Source organism: Sparus aurata, chromosome 12, assembly GCF_900880675.1.
Source record: "Sparus aurata chromosome 12, fSpaAur1.1, whole genome shotgun sequence".
Classification (NCBI taxonomy): Eukaryota; Metazoa; Chordata; class Actinopteri; order Spariformes; family Sparidae; genus Sparus; species Sparus aurata.
In genome coordinates this window covers 22,695,129-22,716,481 of record NC_044198.1, presented here as the reverse complement: position 1 = coordinate 22,716,481, position 21,353 = coordinate 22,695,129, and the positions used below count along the sequence as shown (strand labels likewise).

Below are 21,353 nucleotides of genomic sequence, written 5' to 3'. Positions count from 1 at the left end.
CTAAGATGTGCGGCAGAGAAAAAAAAGATATTTTTAACACCATGTAATGGATAAATATTTCATACCTGCAGCTCATCTTCTCTGCGAGGAGCTAATCCTGACTTCTCAACTTTCCGTGACAATGAGCAAGTGCGAGCTGTGTTTGTCTCATGACTTGTTTAGAATTTAATGCCGAAGTAAAACTCTTTCTAAGAATACAACACAAATACTAGGTTCCAACGAGGTACCTGAAATGTGTCTAACAGAAGAAATGCACAGTGTGAAGTAGAACTAAAGAATAAAACAGTGTGCAATCGGTGATGTGAACTCAATGCATAGTTTAAAGGGACAGTTCACCCCAAAATCAAAATGTATATTTTCCCTCTTACCTGCAATGCTTTGTATCCATATAGTTCTTTTTGGTGTGAGTTGCAGAGTTTTGGAAATATCGGCCGTTGATCCGCTCTTGAAGAAAATAGTCTTGTGGTGCTCAAAGTGCCAAAATACTAACATTGGTAACTAGCATCTCATCGGGTCTGGTAGAAGAAGAGAAAAAATAGCTCTGACATGAAACTGCTCACATCAAGGTCTGTGGATTGACTTGCATACCAAGGTCATTTTTATTATTTTCCTTTTTTGCTCTCAGCACCACGAGCAGAGTGCCATTTAGTTGCATTATGTTTAAGATAACGCAGACATCTCTGCGGACAATATTGTCGAAACTTCCTCATCAGAAAAATGACAGTATACATCGACATTACATAGTTATGTTTCTTTTTTAAGCAGCGACTTCTAGTGGTTGTAGTTGTCATTGCAGCTGCAAAGGAGGAAGTTAAGCAAAGTAGTATAAAGAGCAACAAACTCCACGCAGTGGGGTAATCAGGGTAAAAGGTCTTTCACCCAGGAGACCTCTGTTCATGTCCAGTATGTTAAGAATGTTAAGGGTGTTATTTTAACTACCCTGAAAAACTGAAGTTACATAAGTAATTTAGGTTTTTTAAAGCAAACCACAATGTTTTCCAAAACCAAACCAAGTCGTCTTAGTGCCTGAACATAACCAGACCTTCATGAGCGAGCTCGCTGCAATGGTCGTGCTGTTTTGGGAACAGTGAGATACGTGGTTTTGGGAGTCTGGGATCTCTTTTGTCATGAAAGGACACCGATGTGCTGAAAACTCAGCAACTCACACCAAAATAATCTAGAAAGATAAACTGCGCTACAGGCAAGTTGTCGCTTTAGCTGCACCAAAAAACAACCCCCCGTTCTTTCTGTCTGTTTCTTTCACCACATCTTTTTTTTTGTTTTGTTTTGCTTTGTGTTGCCTCGTTTGAATTTCAATGGAACTACTGTGTGTTTGTGCCTCTCCTCACACTTGTGTTCTAGACACTCTGGTAAAAAAAAAAAAACACCAACATGTCAAGTTGCTGCTGCTGGTGGTCTCTGTGCTGCAGGAAACTCAGGCTACTCACAAAAGACGAATGCTTTACCAAAATACTGTCACCTAATGTAGACACGGGAGACGGAGGAGTATTCTTTGGCTTTATTTTCAGCTGAAATGTCACTTTAAGCCTTGTTCTACGTGAGACAGATACTTCCAGATACTTTATTGTTGCGCCGCTAATACAACCTTGTGCACTTGACAGCTGGCTGCTCTGGCCAGACCGCATTTATTTAGAGCCGCTGTGCATGTAACCGAACCCCTCGCAGCTTCTCAGAGACGGCAACAAATACAGCAGTGTCAGATGTTGAAAGAAACCGTCTTTTCTTGACTTGTGGTTTTGTATTTCCTACTGGAGCTAAGATACCCCGAATGTTGTTAGTTTTTGAAACAGCTCTCTGCCCATAAATCCCCCAGATATTATGACTATCTGACTAGTTCGCCGCCATCTATTCAGCTCGCTGTCTGCACAGGCCAAGAGTTCAAAAAGTTCATTGCGGTTTCCTCGTCTTCTAAAGATTAAAACCAGACACTGTTGTCATGTATCGCTGCAGGATATATAGTGTAGGCTGTAGAATCTGTAATGAATGCCCATTTATTATCATTATGCAGTTATTATGAATAATAACACTGTTGTGCTATACAAACCATTAGCTCGGCGATGGTGTGCTGTCAACCTGAAATATATTGCGGCTATCAATAAAGAAATGTTTGTGAGATAAAGGAGGACTCTGAACGTCGAAACATCAGAACAGCGTCTCTCATTTTGGCGCTGCCATCAGTTTGAGTTTATTAGATGTGCAGCCTCCGTTGTTAGTTATCATTTTTACTCATCAGAAATTCAAATTACAAGACATTACCTGTAAATGGGTGAAATTTGAGGTGATTTTTCTTGTTGCCACCAGCAGAAACCACATTAATTTGTCATTTTTACACTTTTTAAACAGATTAAAGAAAACCAGACATAACCTGCTCGACAGCATTAGAGGTGCTGGTAGATGGATTTTGTTAACTTTGGACGATGTTAAGCAAGGTGTTTCCACACCCCTAGTCTTTGTGCCGATCCAGGTTGGCAATAGCTTCATACAGTATTTAGCGCGCTCACATAAAAGTGGTATTGATCTTCTCTTCTAACTCTTGGCAAGAAAGCAAATAAGCATTTTTTCCCCCCCGAAATGTCAAACTCTCCCTGTTACTACACAGATTAGGTTGCCTCTACATAAAAAAGCAAAGCACTCCTGCAAGGCGCAGATATTGTGGAGGAGCAGAAAGCAGAAGCTTTTGATGGGTTAATGAAAACTTTGAAACGGTGAGGTAAGAGCTCGAGCCGGCAGAGAGACACAGGCATTAAACCTCTCAGCCGGCCTCATTACTGGTCTCATTCCTTTTGAACAGCTGTGGCAATCGGAGTGGCATTTTGAGAATAGCTCACTAAAAGGAGAGGAGAGAGTTTCTCCAAGTAGAAAATAATGTTTGCATGATGCAGAGTTTGTAGACGTGAATGTAATAAGCCACAACAAATCTGCTGCCAAAGGCAGACGGTGCAGCGTTTAGAGGCGGCCGCCGGAGATATTGAAAGGGCAGAGTCAGAGTTATGTCCTGCTTCCACTGATATTCTTTCTGTGAGCCACTGTGCTTAACCCTCTCTGGTAGGCTTCAGTAGGACAGATGAACAACAGAAGCGGTAACCATTTGTTGAAAGCCATTAATACAATTGGATCAATCAAAAAACACTTTTGTAATTCGGTTGTATCTCATCAGATCGCAGCTTAAAAAAAAGCATTTGAGGAATTAAAATGAAACGCAACAGTGCCAGACAAAAACTAAAAAAACAAGGCCATGACGCATGGGAATATGGCTCAGTAATCCAGTGTTTTTCGCGGAGAGAGTGAGAGGCAGAGACAGACGGAGACTGCGAAGAATAAGCGATAATGAGAGCCACTTTTAATTGTAGTGTTTGTCACCGACAGTTGCTTGCGTCCAGTGCAATCCACAGGATACCACATAAAGCGGCACAACTGACCACTTTGATGCGTGCAGAAGTCTGCGTCGGTCTACAGGAACCTGGTAACGTTTGCGCGTGATTTCAATCGATGGATCAGTCGATCTCTGCGGGCAGCGGCTCTGCCCGGTCGCGCTACTTGCAGGTTTATCTCGTGTATCCGTCCCGCTGTCTTCAGACGGCTGTGGGGATTTAATGAGTAACCGAAGGGGAAAAAAGGCTTTCATATTTCCAGCATAAAACACCTGCTAGATGACAAATTCTGATACATACCACCAATTAATTTTCATCCTCCTGCAGAGTGTTCCTCAGAAGTCGCATCAACTTGTTTTTAATGAAAAGTGTTTGTTGCACATTTCCGCTCCAAAGGACGTGCTCACTGTCAGAATCAACAAATTATCCTCTGAGTGAATTTGCACCAAAAACAGCCGCATTCTCACTCCACTTCTTCTTCTTTCTTTTTTTTTTTCTTTTTTTTTTTTTACCACATCTACAAGTTATCCACCGAAATACCAAAAACTTTGCTTTTAGCTGCCTCATTTGAATCTGAATAAAACTGTCTGTCTGTCTCCTCACACCTCGTGTTCCAGACACACTGGGTATGAAAAAAATAACAAACAGGAACACACCGACTTGTCAACTTATGGCTGGTAGTGGTAGGAAATTCAGGCAGCTGGTGGGCTACCCAAAGAAGGATGCTTTACCAAGTATCGCTACCTATATATATAGACACGACAGACAAAAAATGGCTAGACGGATGAGCATTTCTTAGGCCTGGTGTCCTCTCGAGCGTGCATCGGTTCCTCATGAAAACCATGTATCGCACAAACACAACATGTAGAAGAATAACCGCCCAGCTTTTAAGCTTTAAGCACCGTATTTTTTTTTCGGTTTATCCAATGTCTTTAAAGAAGTGTAATTAGCTACATTCACAGACATGAAGGTTTTCACTGAACATTAATTAGTGAATCATTAATTAACAGAAAAGAGTAAAAAAAAAAAAAAGACATGCTTTATGTTTGGCGAATCATTCAGTGATGATGAAAACGTGTGCAGAAGAAGCTTATTAATAATGCACACACCTCGTCAATCAAGACACATTGCTTTAGTACATTAGCAGCTTTTAATAGTAATAACTATCGACATTGATATTGATGATTCCGGGCCTGTCGCTGCCGTGCATTGTATTGAAACCAGATTTTATGATTCTTATCACACAGCCACACATCCGGTGGGTAATTAGGCTCGTTGAGGGTTCGCTGCTTGAGCGGTTCTGACATCTGCGATGTGTGTTTTTTTTAATACCGCAAAGCAACCAAAAAAAAATAAAACGTCCAATCATGACTGAAATCAGCGAGGCTTGTAAACACTGGAGGAGATTTTTATTCCCAACTTTCACAAGTTTTTTTGTTTTTTTTCCGCAGAGTGTAGGTTGTTCGTTAGCTAGATCTGCCATCGTTTCTTTTCACTGAAGAACAGTAACAGGGGCAGAAAGGGAAATAGAGGAAGGCAGAATGTAATAGCCTGCCGGTAGGAGGCTCGTTGCTGCGGCCCACATCTGTTCAGTCCGAAAGGGAATCTGTGTAAGTAAATCGAATTGAATTTAAAGTGTCTTATCAGTTTTGGTGTATAAACATTCTCACCACTCATTTTAGAAGCAGCTCTTGCGTGCTCCTTGCAGTTCCTCGCACGTTCCCCCCTGTGGATAAGCACAACTGTTTGATTAAAAGTATAAATATCTATTGTATAGACTTAAGAGACTGTGTCACCCACCCAGAGTGCATTTTACGAGCCACCATACTGTATTTTTCTGGCTTTACAAGCGTCAAAATCTCTCATAATTCTCCGTGTGCCCTCGCTTTAGCACTAAAGGTAACTGGCCTCACCTGAACCATGAAACAGGAGGCTGATCAGGGCTGACAGTAATGGCTGTGCCACATAAACACAAATGGAGTGGGCTGTCTGCAGAGAACATATTCAAGTCCTGACGCAAATACTGTTATGCGATTCCTGTCGCCGTTAAGAGTCGTCAAGACTAACGCGAGACAACACCTTAAACTGTATCCTGAGACTGAAAATGGAATGTATCAGGGACTGAAGCTAAAAATGAATAATATTCCATGTAAAGAACAGCTGAAGGCGTTAATTGATTCATAAAATGTAACATAAACTGATATTTCTGTTTTAATTTGCCCCTGCATTTATTAACCTTTGTATTAAGAAAAGGGTAGGTCATCCTGTCAGGTAGAAAATATCTCTCAAAATGGAAAACTGTCTTAATAAATGTAGTGAAGAGGAGAGAAGGTCATTCTGTCAGGTTGAAAATATCATTAAGAACGGTCTATGCCTGTAAATACAGTTAAAGATAGAGTGGGTCATCCTGCGGGGGTCGTAAATACAGCGTGTATCTATCAGGATGGACTGCTGTGTCTATAAATGTAGTTAAAGGTCAGATTGATAACATTTCGTGTACTGTAGACATCATTTAAAAAAAAAAAAAACATCTACAGAGCTTGTAGAAGGTTGCAGCATAAACGTACCTCTTTTACCTGACAACGTTTGATTGCGAATAAATACATTTTTCAATGTAACCCTGCCCAAAATTATTGTATTGTTTGTTCCATCTTCTAGATAGATAGATAGATAGATAGATAGATAGATAGATAGATAGATAGATAGATAGATAGATAGTCTCATCAAGATGGTTATATGTTAAAAGCTGAAACAAAAAAGTGATTTATGTCACATTATGTAGGTTAATTAATGTGTTGTGATATTGCCAAGGCACATTAATGAGACCTTTATTCATTAACTGAACCATTTATTTATTTATTTATTTATTTATTTTAGATTTTGGCAGGTTCAGTCCACCGTCACCAAGAAGTGCTTAATCATAGCAGAATATACGTAATCCATTTTTATCTACATTGTTACATCACTGATCGCTAAGGTTAATATTTTGCCAAGAAAACGGGGCCCTGATCAGCTTCCAAGACAACGCGATTATTTTCGCACAGCACAGTGTAGCTTCAGATTCAGTGCAACAGTGTTATTTCCTTATCCCCCTTTGCAACTGCTAAGCCTTTTGATAAACCACAGGCAGACAAGGCTCAGCTGGATATTCCATGTAATCATTGCTACCCAGATTTTAACCTCCCTTCAGGAAAACAGCTCGCGCTGGTAAACTCCGTGTACTGATTTTTAGGAAGCTGTATCGAGTCTTTACAGACAGCAAATCTTTTATTTATCGTTGGATTGCCTCAAAATTTCAAAGACAAAATAAAAAAGAAAAGGCGCATCCTGACCCTGTCGGGGAAAACAACTTTATTTTCGTCCTCCGCTGAAAGAAGGGTGGGAGATGGAAATGAGTGATAGAACTCAGGAGATTACTGAAGGTGAAAGAGGAGCAGAGAGGAAACAGAGGGGATATCTGTGCTTTATAGACTTCAGCTGAAAGGATGATACCCCGATGGAGGCGATAAGAGAAAGAGGGGAGAAAGGGAGAAAGAGGACGTTTGAAACAGAGAGGGGCGGCGGCGAGAGAGTGAAAGAGAGGCTGAAAATGGACACCGCATCGGTCGTCTCCAGAAGGAGAGGATAGCAGCTCCCTGCAGATTCAGCGATGAGGAGATAGTGGCAGACGGATTGAGGAAGTATGGATATCTGTTCCTGGTGATGCTCTGTCAAAGACCGACTCCACTGTTGTGTATTATGATCCTAGGCAGCTGAGCGATACCATCAGCCGGGCATGAACCCGGGACAAATAAAGAAAGGTGGGGACTGGTGGAGGGGGTGGGGGGAGTGAGATGCCTCGGAGTCTCTCAGTGTCACAAGTTATCAGACAAAGCAACGCAAGTGAAATGAATGAAGTGGCGTGCAAAAAAGCGAAACCCCACTTGTGAATGCATGAAGTTTGCTCCCAATAAGCAGACGTGCAGGGTTTTTTTCTGGGGATAAACATAAACAAGGCGACCGGGGGAATGACACAAATAAGGACTCGCAGCATTTTAATGCCTGAATTATCATGATTTTTTCATGCACGGAGTAATGCGTCCCTTTGGTTCCAGGATTAAGTATGACACACACAGCTGGGACCAGACTGAAGATGTTGCTGCGAGCATGTTCCGCTTGTCTAGCAGGGTTCGTCTGCGTCTGGCCCTCAGCCAACCCTCGCAGCCCCCCAACATGCCGAGCCGCTCGCCGCGATGTCACATCACACAAACACTTCCCCTGAGCCGAGTTCACATCAGTCAGACTGATCCTGAAGCTATATCCATCCACCTCAACCCAAAGCCCACGCCGTGTCACCCACTATGTACACAGCTGCCTGCGCGAGGATCCCTCAGACAAACAGACCTCCGACAAAATCCTCCGTCTAACGCGGTGTTAAGTGCGACAGAGACACCCCGGACCCTCGCGCGAGCCGAGCCGGACCAGTCGAGTTCTGCTGAGCCGCTTGGATCAGGAGCCACTTGTAGCTGGCGTCGCCTGGCTCCCTCGAGGAGGAGGAGGGGGGCTTTTCATAGACTCAGCCAAGGCGAAACAATGGGCCAAAGCCGGGAGAAATCAGACCAAAGACCCCGTGCCAGGCAGAGCAGAAGAAAGGCAGAGACAGAAAGAGAGAGGGGAGAGCGAGAGCAACGTGGGATGATAAGTGAGCATCAGCATTGGTGTATCTCTTCCTGACTCCTTTATAGAGGCTACATTAGAGACATATTAAAGGATGTGATTGAAGGGGCAAGTGAAAGCTGTTCCACCCTTAGAGTTGTCGTCAAGGCTTTGTGGCACTCTGTCAAAAGCCACTGGCGAGAGCCTGAAGGCAAGGCGACCAAAAAAAAAAAAAAAGGAAACAGGCGTCCAGGGACAGGGCTCATGGAAGGAGCGCTTTGTACTCCTGAATGAGAAGTGACCGAATGTCATCAACATGACCGAGCGGTTATTGGGTAATTTTTCTAACACAGTGTCAGCGAGTGCGAATCCAGGCTGCTCGGCAAAGGGACCGAGCACTTTGATGCACGCCAAATGTGAGGGAACCTGAGTCGGCGCATCTCTCTGATTGCCCCTCCTTTGTTTATCTCGCCTTCTGCAGAAACACCACGGCCGTCACTCAAACAGACAATAGACACTCTTCCATGTGGGCATATAGTCATGACTAGTTCTTCATGCATTGGTGTCTGAATATATGTGTGTGTGGACCATTGACTGTGTAACATAGAGCTTCCGGGTCTGAAAAGTGTATTAGCCTCACTCCCTGGATGTAGACTTCTGGTGTAAGATGACGCCATTGGACGCCTAAACTCTCGTCCACTATCTGCCATGATTGTGATTGGTTCAAAGAAATGCAAACAATCCCTAACCCAGTACCAGAATGAAAGGTGTCGACGCCATGCCTTCTTTCTTACCCTGCAGAGGGAGTCTCCAATGGTTTCAAAAAGAAGTCTGATTGTATGTAAGCTTGTGAAAAGATTAGCCTACTTCTCCCTTGATTAATTATCTCGGTAAACGATCCCCTGATGAGTTTATGGCCTCAGTTGTTGGTTTCAAGTCTTCTTCAGTGCAGCATGAGGTTCATTTTGTGGGCGGTTGTGGCTCAGGGGTAGAGCCAGTGTGTGTTATTATCAGACGGATGCTGGTTCGACTCCCCTGGTGTGCATTTCAAAGTGTCCTTGGGCAAGATACCGAACCCCAAACTGCTCCTGATCTGCTGGTCGGCAAATTGCATGGCAGCCACCGCCATCAGTATACGAATGTATGTACGAATTACTGCAAGTCGCTTAAATTCTAGCTGATGGAGTGTGTTTTTGATTGACAAGTTGCTACCACTTTGTTTCATCAGGTTCTCAGTCAGATCCAATCAGGATATCTTCCTAGGCTCAATCAAAAACAGGTGAAGTCACTCTATATAGTCATTTAAGCGAAACTTACAAAGATCACAAATCTTTCACAGATTGTTAAAAATGAAATTGGCTGGCATGAGAAGAGTCACATTTGTTTTTCTCATTGTATTGCAATTTCTCCCCGCGTGCCAGAAAAACGAGCTTCTGGAGTGAATCTGCCGAGGCCGTCGCTCCCTCCATGAGTCACGTCGTCTGCTTTCAGCATAAAGAGCATTGCATCAGGAACAGTAGACTGTTGTTTATTCATTAGATTCCTCTGTTTTCCTCATCATTAATAAAGATGAGGGAGTCTGATCGTGAAAAAAAAAAAACGAAATTGTAAATTAAGAGACAGAACGCCTAAACCCATTCGCCTTGTCTTCTTCGTGCTTCAGGCTATTGTCATAATCCAGTAGAGAAATTGCTTGTCAGAAAGCACTTTAGAGGTTGTATCTTAGACAGATAGAAGGTGCGGGGACGGTTTATTTGTAACAGTTGCTTACAAGAGTTTTAAATTCTAAATTGACGTTTTTTTTCTTTTGAAGACTCTTCACCAAAAGCCACATAAAGATCGAGGACGGGGACCACGGGGCTTCATATCATAAAAACACTTCCCTATTTTCTTTGTTCGCACAATACCACGCTGACACTACGCATTTCTCGTGATGTGAGGATTTACACCCTCACTTGAGAACAATCTTGTGTTTTTATTTTCCCTGTTGCTAAATCTGCCTCACTCTCACTTAATCAGGCATGTTGATTAAGACTCTAATTTGTAGCGGTGGGAAGGAGGAGTAGATGTACTGGTGTAGTGTGTGTGTGTGTGTGTGCGTGTTGTACATAATATCAGCCAGTCGTTGCAGAGGATTACAGTGTCTTCAGAGAACATTTCTGTTTAACATTACTTCATTAGGCTTCCTTTGATAACCTTTCATTTCACATTATTAGTTTTCATTTAATCCCGGCCCATGTCTAAGCTGCCGTCTGCGGTGTACGACATGATGGCGGGAGCCTGCAGAGAGACGACTCTTCTGCAAGTGTAGGGCTGAGTAATTAAGCTATGAGCCACGAGAGGCCGAGCTTTACAGTGATTTCTGAACAGCTGCTCTGAGATCTGTTGTTAGGCACGACTTGTTAGCTTTACTAAAAATCAGTGCAGCCTTTACTGATTCACCGCCTTCAGGAAAACTACACATCGTGGTTGTGCGGTTCTAGGAAAAGTAGAATAATCCTGACTAATGATCGTAAATACACTGTTACTGTGCAACGTTTTAATCCTTTTGATACTATTTATGGTCGTCAGTTTCACCAAATCGCCTACCCACAGATGTGGGATTCACAGGAAATGATGCATTACTGTTTGCGATTTTATCTCTCTGATATCAGCTGCTCCGTTTAAATCTGCTCCAGCTTTATTAGAGAATTGAGGCGCTGCTCAAGCAAGCCCACACTTTCCTCCCGCGGCAGACACATTAAAAGCATTCACATGATCAAGATGCCTTGTAACTGTGAAGGAGTCAAAAGGAAACGTGAAGTATTTGTCACTGAGGTGAGTGCTTAAGAGTCAGCCAGTGTAGCTTGTGCCAACAAAAGCAGATATTTTAAGCCAAAACAACCTCTTTGGCAAAACTTGAACAAGTTGTTTTTGTTCCTAACCCTAACCGAAAACCATAAACTCATTCAGTGCGTTTACATGACACTCAAGAAAACCGAATTACTGCGTTAGTCTGACTATGATCGGATTTTTAAGATGCATGTATACACCTTTGTCTGACTAAAATCGGACCGGATCGGATTTCTCATAGTCTAAATTACACCACGTAGATTATTCGATTGAAAGTCGCATTACTCCTGCATGTATACGTTTTCAGCGGATCGGATCGGATTTTGCGTTCTGCGCAGGCGCGAGATTTTTCCCCGGGGCCGTGAGCCGGAAGTAGACGGACGGCGGCGGCGGCGTCTTTCCTCCGAAATCACCGCAAGAAAGAGCGCCAGAGTGCACCTAGTTTGTGTAATTATCATGTAAACCATATACGAAGTGTACAAAGATGTAGCTTCGTCTCCCTCTTCGTACGCCATCTTTCTTGAATGCCGAGGCAGCTGGTGACGTAAAGAGGTCCCGTTAACACTAGTTGAAATGGGCACAGCGCCACCTAGCGTACCGGGGTATGACATGCTTTCGGCCAGTAATTCGATTTTCTCACCGGCATGTATACTCGGACAATTGCGGTTGTCCGATTGAGGAGCATAGTCGAACTATGGCTGTAATCTAAGCTAAGCTGTGCATGTAAACGCACTGATTGTCAGGTCATAGAAATAAGAATTGAAATTGAAAGCAGTGTAAAACATATCCACGATTTGCAAAAATGTACTTTGCTGACATTCATTTTGGCGATTGGGTTGATTTGGCGACACTGTGGTGGTTACGGGAGGTAACAACGAGTGTGGTTAAATCGTACAGAGCAACGTCAACCCAAAACGCCAAAATCTCACGAAGCTGCTTTTACTCCAGCACACAAACTGCATCCCGCAGCTCACACAACCCATTTAATCAGCACCACTCCAGAATCCACTCATAGGCTCGAATACTGGTTTTCTTTGAAGGGGGGGTATATTTGTTATTGTCACTCCCCATTCCCCCCCCCCAGCTGTGAGGTCTTAATTGCGTGCTGCGGGGAGTGACGGGTCGGCGACTTGACACCAAACATTAGCTGTTCATAACTCTGCATTTAGATTTTAATGAATCCATTCAAGTTGGCTGCCACGGCTGAAATTAAGGTTTTCCGCCGTGCTTGACAGACATCACATGTATCGGTTGAAAGCTGCAATTTCCTGAACACACAATAAAGCCACCTATTGCACATTAATGGTCCAAGCCTGTCATCTTTTGTGCGCGGTCTGGCGTAATTGAAATACCAGGCTTTTAGATTCCCATCAGTTGTCTCTAAAACATGCTGCTCTCACGCCTTGCTCATTATCACGGACAATATACAGATATTAAAGGACGACCTGCGAGACATGAAGTCAGAGTTCTGCTGCAAAAATAGACGATTTGATAGTCATGGAAACAATATGTTCTCGTGTGTGTTGCGTTTAATTGCATTGTTTTGTTTCTCGTTTCTGCCTCCAATTATAGTCCCTTCCAGTGTTCTCAACATAAAAATGAGTGCTCACGCTCTCTCTTAAGAGAAAAACAGGCTGATGTGCGCCTCCTCTTGGTAAATGCCTCCGCTGGAAAGCCTTCAGCGTCACCGCCTGTATAAACTGATTATGTTTTACAGATACTAAAACAGGAGATGAGGGCTCAGTAACAAGTACATCCACTCTGGTCTCTGGACATCTGTTTGCCTAAACTTAAGTTTTAAGGGAACAGTTCCAACCCAGGATCAAAAATTCATACTTTTTTCTCTACCTGTTGTTCTTTTTCCACCCATCTAGATTGTTTTGGTGTAAGTTGTCAAGTCTTGAAGATATCCGCCACAGAGCTGTCGGCCTTTTGTCAAATGTAATGGAACTAGATAGCACTCACGGCTTGTGGTTCTCAAAGTGCCAAAAAAAAAAAAAAAAAAAAAAAAAAGACAAAAACAACTCAGCAGCAATGTTTGTTTTCCAGAAAACATGACCTGGTTACTGGACACAATCCACAGCCCTGGTTGTAAACAGTTTGTTGACAAGAAAAAAAAACACAATTTTCTTTCACCTGATGGAAGCGTGCATGTATTCATGGACGAGTCGTCCTTGTGACTGCGCGGGAAAAAAACGTGAATTAAGGTTCAAGGTGGTTAATTTATCATTGCACATGACAGCATTGCATATCAAAATAAAAGCTTCTTTCGCATTTATGCTACAGAAATACAGAACACCTATACAATTATCAAGGTTATAAACACATAAACACATAAACACGTACACAACCTTGAAATTATTCTATAGTGCCTTTTTTTTAAAGCAGCATCTGGGTGAACGTCATTCTGCACACTGTCGCCTCGGAACAGGGTTCTGCCGTGACACAGGTCTCTGTAAACATGTGGGCTCAACCATCTTTGATTGCCTGAGTCCCGTTTGTCCATTTACGTCCCATATGACCTGACATTTCTGGAAAGGGACATTGCTGCCAATATATACATTTTTTTGGTTCCATCATCTAGTAAGACATCCCTCTGATCGATAGCTCTAAAAACTAAGTATGTTATTTTAGATTTTGGGGTGAACTGTCCCTTTAAATAAGGGAGATTTGAAAAGGCCAGCAATGTAAGTAATTCCTTGTAAATACTAATATCTATAACAACAATAAAGTATCCAGCTGTGTGACTTTGAGCCGGATTAACGTAAAGTACGGTTTAAATACTTAATATAAACTAAAATCCATTCTCTCTGTCTCATCCTCCCGGCGAATGGCAGATCTGCTTCCTGCTGATAATCTTATCAAATTTAAATTTCACTCGCCATCCGCTCCCTGCAAATCTTCATCTCCTCCATTGATCATCCCTGAGATATAATGAAAGCTAATCTGAGCCATCAACCGTCTTGTCTGCAGGGCTGAAGATCCGCGAGGTGATGATCAACGTGTCACGTCAGCAGGTGGAGGACTTTCACGGCCCCGAGGATTACTGGTGTCTGTGCGTCGCCTGGAGCCACCTGGGAACCTCCAAGAGCCGCAAGGCGACTGTCCGGATCGCCTGTAAGCAACTCCGTGTCACTTTGATGCCACACTGACCTTATTGTCTTTGAAAAGGTTATTCCCCTTCAAACGGGGAGCCATGATTTTGCATAAGTCCTCGTTTGTTTTCATGTTCGTGTACGTACGTGCGGGGCGGGGAAGGTCACACATGAAACAAATTGCATTTTTTCGGTGCTCCTTTCTTGCCGCGGTGGTTGTTCTTTAATGCAGGCTGTTTATTCTCTCCCCTAGACCTGAGGAAGAACTTTGAGCAAGACCCCCAAGGCACAGAGGTGCCTCTGAATGGCATGATTGTGTTGCACTGTCGTCCCCCAGAGGGAGTGCCTGTGGCTGAGGTGAGGGCTTCTTGCACTTCAAACATTTTCCCCTGTGTTGCCTGGAGAGGAGCAGTCATCTGTCTGCTTTACTTACAGTGTAACTCTGTTTTCATGTTCCCATGTTTTCTCACTCTGCAGCCACAGACACATCTGTACTTATTTTCTTTGCAGTTTTGTAGAAGCTAGAGCTGCAGTCGATGAGCTGCAGACGCCTTTTGTTTGGTTTTTCTTTTCCTCCATCCTGGAAGTTCCATCTACCCCGTGCGCATCGCTTTGCTCTCTGTTCGCTGTGTTCTCTGGTAAAAAGGGATTGACGACTATGACTTATTTAGATGCCATGTATTCATTTCACTCTCGCCGTCGTTCTCCTCTCTCGCTCTTTGGAGTCTGAGTGTTTGTGTGTGTGTCTGAAAGAGAGAGCCTGTCATTGCCATTTTAATTTTTACTATGAATATAAAATGAGGCTCTTGTGGACTGTCCTGTCGAGCGCCGTGTGTGTTTGTGTGTGTGTGTGTGTGTTTATTTGTGAGCTGTGATGCGGGGTGCCTTCATGTGAAGGCTCAGTAGGCAGATATGTCAATATCAAAGCCTGTGTGCCCAAGCATCCGAAGCTTTGCATTTACTTAAAGACACAGTCCATATCCGTACGTAAACAAAAATGACAGCCCTAGCGGCAAATTTCAAAGCACAGGACCAGAACCACGCTATTACTCGCAAAATGACTAACAGGTCTTCACAGACTAAGAAGTTACCAGTATTTGATGACGCTAAGATCGAAGTTTTGTTTACGCGAGGGATATTTGGAAGCGGCAGTACAACAAGGCATGGATGTTAATATTTTGAAATATAAGAAGGTGAAAAAACAGAGATAGATCCATTGGTGTTTTTCGCCATTACTGTGGTGGCGAGATGTAGTGACAAGTGACTCTGTGTCTGCTGCCAGAAAGAGGAACTGGAATGACGACAGTGAAGTCATTGACCCCTAGTTACTGATGATGGCACCTTAACATTATTCTGTTTTAACATACCGGGTCCAACTCTTTTTTTTATAAGGAATTTATGATTGTTCCTGAGTTACCAGGTCACGATTTCTCGGAAAGAGACGTCGCTGTTGAGTTTATCAAATGTACTTTTTTTGGCACTTTTTGAGCACCACAAGCTGAGTGCCATCTAATTCCATTATATTCAAGAGAAGGCAGACATCTCCGAGGTCGCTTCCTCCATAACTCGACAGCTCAAACTTTCTAAAATGATAAATAACAAGGTAAGAGGAGTTTTTTATTATTATTATTATTCTGGAGTGAACTGCACTAGCGATGGTTTTAAAAGGCCAGCAGTGTGACAGCAGCATGGGTGGTTGGATTGACGGTGGTAGACAAGTGGCCCCCAGGGTACCGTACATGGATGGCAATTTTAGCGTTATTCAGATTTTACATGTTAGACATTGGGTGCAGGTGAGGGAGCAACAGAAATAAAAGTTTACCACATTTCTGACACATTTCAGGTGATTAAGAACTGTGTTATGTTCTGTACCAGCTAACTAGCATCATCAATCAAGAGCGGCATAATCATTACAGAGTGTGTAGAATTTAAAAACAAGCCTCGTCTTTTTTATTCAAGAATATTTGGTAACTATTCCTCTTACAGGTCAGCAAATTTCCTGGTACTGTAACTTGGTGTTGATTCCCTGTAACACATTTACCATAATAATCACCAGTCAATAAATAGCTGGTGATTTCTTTAAAGTAATTCCTGGAAACTTGAGATCGGTATGCAAAAGCACTGACTTGAAGTGAGAATGAATAATATCGGGGTAGTTTTCAATAAATAATGAGGTCATTTGTGGGCAATTTCGAAGAAATTTCAAATATTTTACCATGAAATTTTCAAGACCTGTAAAAATGACATTTTTCTGAGTCACCAAAAACAAAACTACAAGTGTTAAAAGTGTCCGAATGACTCTGAATTATGTCTCTGTAACTTAGAATATGTTCCACTCTCTGAACTGAGATCTTGCTCATAACTTATTCATCAGCAGTTTGACACTTAATAAACCGCACAGCTTCTACTAATGAATTAGTAATGAGCACGACCAACTAGTTAATGGTTAGTATGTGTACCCTGATTTAAGTGTTACCAAATCTTTTGATTAAACTCAGCCACATTCATATTTTTAAATACGTTTGCTTATTTTTCGGCACATTTGGATTCACTGTGAAAACAATGATGAAGGGGAAGAGCTTAAAAAACCCTGTAAACTTTGCTTCAAATCATAAGCATTTCTTCTCCCACAATGAATATTCAGACGTAGCAATCGAGGTTAAAAAATGAATAAACAACTATAGTGTTTATTAAATGTACACCACCATTTAAAAAAAAAAAAAACACCCAATCTTCTTCATCAGGACTGTGTGGGTGTGGTTTGATCAGATTTGATTGACAGTGACCAAACAACCCACAGACTGTCATCAGATTCTGATTCATGTTCGAAGCTGGCACAGAAAATAGGTTTTCACTGCTTTTTATCTGAGGGCGTTGACAGCCACATCAAATCAGCGTAGGACTTATAACCATTTTTATATATGATCCCCCAACTGTACGCATTACAGCAGGGCAGTAAACATATTCCTACAGTACCTACACTGATAGAAGTACAGACCGGAGATTTTTTGCTAATTAGAACCAAAGTTTCTGCTTAAGTGTTAGAGACAACATGCGATTCTTATCATTTTCCCAACACAAAGACAGCCTGTTGAATCCACAACTGTCTGCCAGTAAATGACTGAAGGTTACATGCTTTACTAAACAGTTGCTGCAAGAAATAGCATTTTAAAAGATTATCATTATGTGGCACCGCTATAAGTTACAAATCTTCAACCGTAATACCTAATGAACGTAGAAAATACAATAAGTCCGTCTTTAGCTAACATGAAATCAAATTATTTTCCTGCTTGTTTTGGTGTCTAACGTTAAGACGACGCTTTCGTTCTGAGTTTGAAATAATATTGTGAAGATTCTGCGGCTTGTGACTTAAAAGTTTAGCGTACAGTGAAATTTCTCGTTAGAAATGCGTTCAGGAAACATTATTAGCATTAGCTAGCTGGCTCACGAACACAGTCCACATAGTGATTTTGCTCTTTATCCACTAATCCTAAACGTATGCATGATCTAGTCATGGTTTAATTCAATGTATTACAAAGTTTTTGCTGCAAAACTTAAGGAGATTTGATGCAACATCAAAAGTTTACACAACACGCCAACGTCAAGGATCTGGTAAAAATACTCTTTGATTGACAGTTTTATTTTTTCCCTTTTCATCAAATGTGTTTTTATTTTATTAAAACAAAGAGACTGAATAAGGTTTAATCAACAAACCACAGTGTCATATCGATAGATGATTCAGCACGCTCAAAGGCAACTGAGTTCGTTTATGTGCATCGTTTGCTACAAGACTGAAGCCAAAAAGCCCTCGAACAGCATGAAGATGTCTGCAGGCACAGACCTGATGTAATGTCCAGTGTATAGAAAGGCATACATTGAAAAAGGTCACCTGAAAAGAAGAATCTTTGTTACCTTAGAATGAGCGTTTTATATCTACAGAGGGATCAAGTCCTCTTCCACAACACACACCATGTTCCTACAGTAGCCCAGACAGGACAAACCAAAACACCGGCTCTACGCGGACACCGTAAGGGAGGGTGAGGCGATCTTAAATCTTAAATTCAAGCTGAAACTCAGCACTTTTGTGCAATTATGTGCCTGAAAATTCACACGGCCCAAACATTTTCTCCTGCTGGCTGCGTTATTGGTTCTATATTGTCATATTAATAAACCCTTGATCACAAAAAAAAACAGCAGATGGGGGCATTGAGACTCCTTAAAGATGTCCAAGGACTCCCTCACAGCACACATAACGCACATACAACAGTGTTGGTGTGTGCGTGAGTGTGTGTGCGTGTGCGTGTGATGAATGATTCAGCTCACACAAATGGAGCATCGGTGTACCATGAGTATCCCCCATGCATTGTGGTCATCAAATAGGCAACTCCTCATGCATTCATTAATGCGACTCCGGCTAACAAAGAGAATGGTTATAGTAAATAATGCAGGGACAAATCCAGCTCCCTCTAGTGCGACTCGCACCGCGGAGAGAAAAAAACAGGACGCACTCCAGAGCCGGGGATGCGGCTGTACTTTTCTCTTTTCATGACTTCAGGCGTTGCTGAGAGGTTAAAGCCTCTTTTTTTTTTTTGTAACCGGGCGCTTTTAAAAAAATCTGCCTGAGAGAGAAGCTGTACAGTTTGAGTTTAAGGAATTGAGGTCACGGTGCGGCGGTGCTCTGCTGAACTCCATTTGTATTCGGAGGCATGTTTATTTTGGTCATGACATTTATTCAAATCTTTTTTTCGTACTTTTCCCCCAACTCATCCAGATGGAAATTAATACTTGTGTTGTTGAAGAAAGAAAAAATGCAAACATTTAATTTCGAGCTGACAACAAACGCTCAGTCGACAGGATGCAAACGAAATGACTTCCGACTCCGGCATGCTGTTTTTAAAACACAAACGCTGCAGAGCCGACTTTACAGCTCGAAATCCCCTTATGTCGCCCGCTCTCTTCATGTTCTCGGAGGCAGCACTAACAGTGAGAGAGGGGAGAACTTTATCCGCATCTCACTGTAACTAAGCCACCGGGGAGTTTACTGGGCTGTTGTGTGGGATGTTAATGAAAGTCATAGAACGCCATATTATCTGTCCCAGCAGTGATAGAGGCAATAATCTGTGCACAGGCTGTGAGTCCGACCACAGAGAACGTATCAAAGTGAAACAGCTTATATCCACGTCAGTTTACTGGTGAGTCGAGATGGCCAAAAACTTCTGACTCGAATCGGCTTTTTATAGACAGGGAGGCTGTTTAGAAGACAGATTATAGCCGCAAAAGTGTCTCCGATCAGAGCGTAATAATCACATAATCGCTTCCTCTGAAAGCCAAACTGAAATTAAATTTGCCTTTTTAATGTATGCTGAGTGTTTGTTTAGGCGTGTGGAGTGCTTTGGTTGAAACTGTACTCACCTCGAAGAAGATGTTGTAGTTTTATTAATTAATCTGCGGTGACGGCAGCCGAGGCACAGACGTTTTAATCGATCTATTTCCAATTATTTTGGCTCCCGACTACAATGATGAGGGATAATAATGTGAGATAAGTCGATTATTGTGCTGCATTTTGTTTCAGAATGACACTCTCGCTTTGCTTTGTATTATAAATACAGCACGTCTCTTTAACTTTACAGCAATGAGCTTCGACACAACTTAAAAACAAATAACTCACTCTGTGGCATGCTTGCACCAGATCACTGCAGTCAGTAGTCATTATTGCGGAAACCCGGTGACGCCAGCCGCCTCCTTGGATTTTGTTGGGATGCAATCATCTCTCAGGTGTCTGTAACAATTTGGCAGATGTATCGTGATGTTACAAAACTCAGCACGTAACAACAATGTTGCGTCTTGAAGTGAACACGCGCGCTCAGGCATTTCTTTGTCATGTGCAGTCAGAGTCTGAACCAGAGACAGCACTTCTCTGTAACATGCCACCAGCTTAACCTCTGTCAAAATGCGCTGACTCGGCTTGTGATCATAACATTGCGAGTTGACAACTTTGCTAACACGACCAAACGGCAAGCAAGTGCAACAGCACAAGGCATACAACTTAGCAAGCCAGCTAGAAACGGGTCCAGCTCAGCGTCAGTCTGCAGACTTTTATTTTAATCTAAGACTTTCTCTTGTCACTCGCCTCCTGCTCGGCCATGTTTGCCCTGTTTTTGTTGCCTTGCTCACCTGGTGCTGGTTTTGGGGCCCTTTCTGACCCCCGGACCTGAAATCCTGCTCCTCCAAAGCTTCTGCGGAAAGCAATGCAAACACCCGACGGTCTCCTGCAGAGTGAGCTAGCAGAGCTACTGTGCAGCTACTGTATGCATCAGTTACAGGGTTAGCTTTTAGGAATCTCTGTAAATCACGGAGAGTTGAGGCGGAGCAGCCGGAGGACATCAGAGGGAAAACCAGGAAACATTTTCTCAGTGAAATATGATCCAGTTTTACCAAAATCGCTGATAGTTGGTGCTGCTCACTGAAGATACATCGTGCAGAGTGGAGACAGAGGCACCGTTCACACTGACATAAGCCACTGCGCCTGTGAAGCTGTTATTTCGAGGTGAATTAGTCACAAAATGTTACAGTAAATACGTCGTTTTTGTATTTGCTTAAAGCTTAAGGATATCCACTGCACTAAATGCATCATGTTTCCAGATTTAATGAGTAATCCTGTTAGATAATCATAATTGTTATTCTTCCCTACAGTACCTCCTACCTTAATGATCTTATTCACCAAGCTTCAGTCGGTGCAATAGGTTATCATGTGTGGGAGAGTGAACTCAAACTCTGTTCAAGTCCGCACTAGAAATCAAAATCACCGGAGGATGAAGATCATGCCCGCAGTAACGAGCGCATAACGAATGCAGCTTCCGTGAAAACAATTAGGGCGCCATTAGAACCATCTGAGAACCGTCATTTTCTGTTACATAACTTCACTGTTTATTTACAAGACGAGATTTCGAAGCAGCACTTGCACATCCCGGGCTCACTCATCTCCACGGGATATTACTTTGAGACTACTAATGACCGATAAAGAGCAGTTTTCTGAAAGCCCATCCGAGCAGCACAAGGAGTGTTTGGAACTTCCAACCCTTCCAAAAAAACACATTTGAAAAAGGTGTAAATATCGACTGACGCTCGGAACAACATGGCCTATTTTCAGGCCTCAAAATTGAGAGTGCTTCTTTTTTTTTTTTTTTTTTTATCCAGCATGTCGGAAGAGCTCATGTTAAATTCTGTCAGACATCTATGATACGGCTGACTTTAAGTGACATGCAAGCAAATAACTAGTTTAGCCAGCTCCAAACAACTGAAGGGAAAACTGGCGCCGTGGCTCTTTAAGGTTGAAAGTTTAGTTGCGGAGAGAGGGAAGAAAAAAACGTCTCTGATAACTTCAAGAAAAAAAACTGCT

General features: G+C 42.5%; 1 protein-coding gene across 2 annotated transcripts in view; it reads left to right on the top strand.

The window, feature by feature from the left end:
* LOC115592562 (netrin receptor UNC5D-like) overlaps nucleotides 1-21,353 on the top strand; it is a 201,848-nt gene that overhangs the window by 128,139 nt on the left and 52,356 nt on the right. For both annotated transcript variants that reach the window (XM_030435469.1, XM_030435470.1), the window contains exons 3-4: nucleotides 13,833-13,976; nucleotides 14,208-14,311. In XM_030435469.1, coding sequence (XP_030291329.1) covers nucleotides 13,833-13,976; nucleotides 14,208-14,311 — 248 coding nt within the window. The remainder of the gene's footprint in view (nucleotides 1-13,832; nucleotides 13,977-14,207; nucleotides 14,312-21,353) is intronic.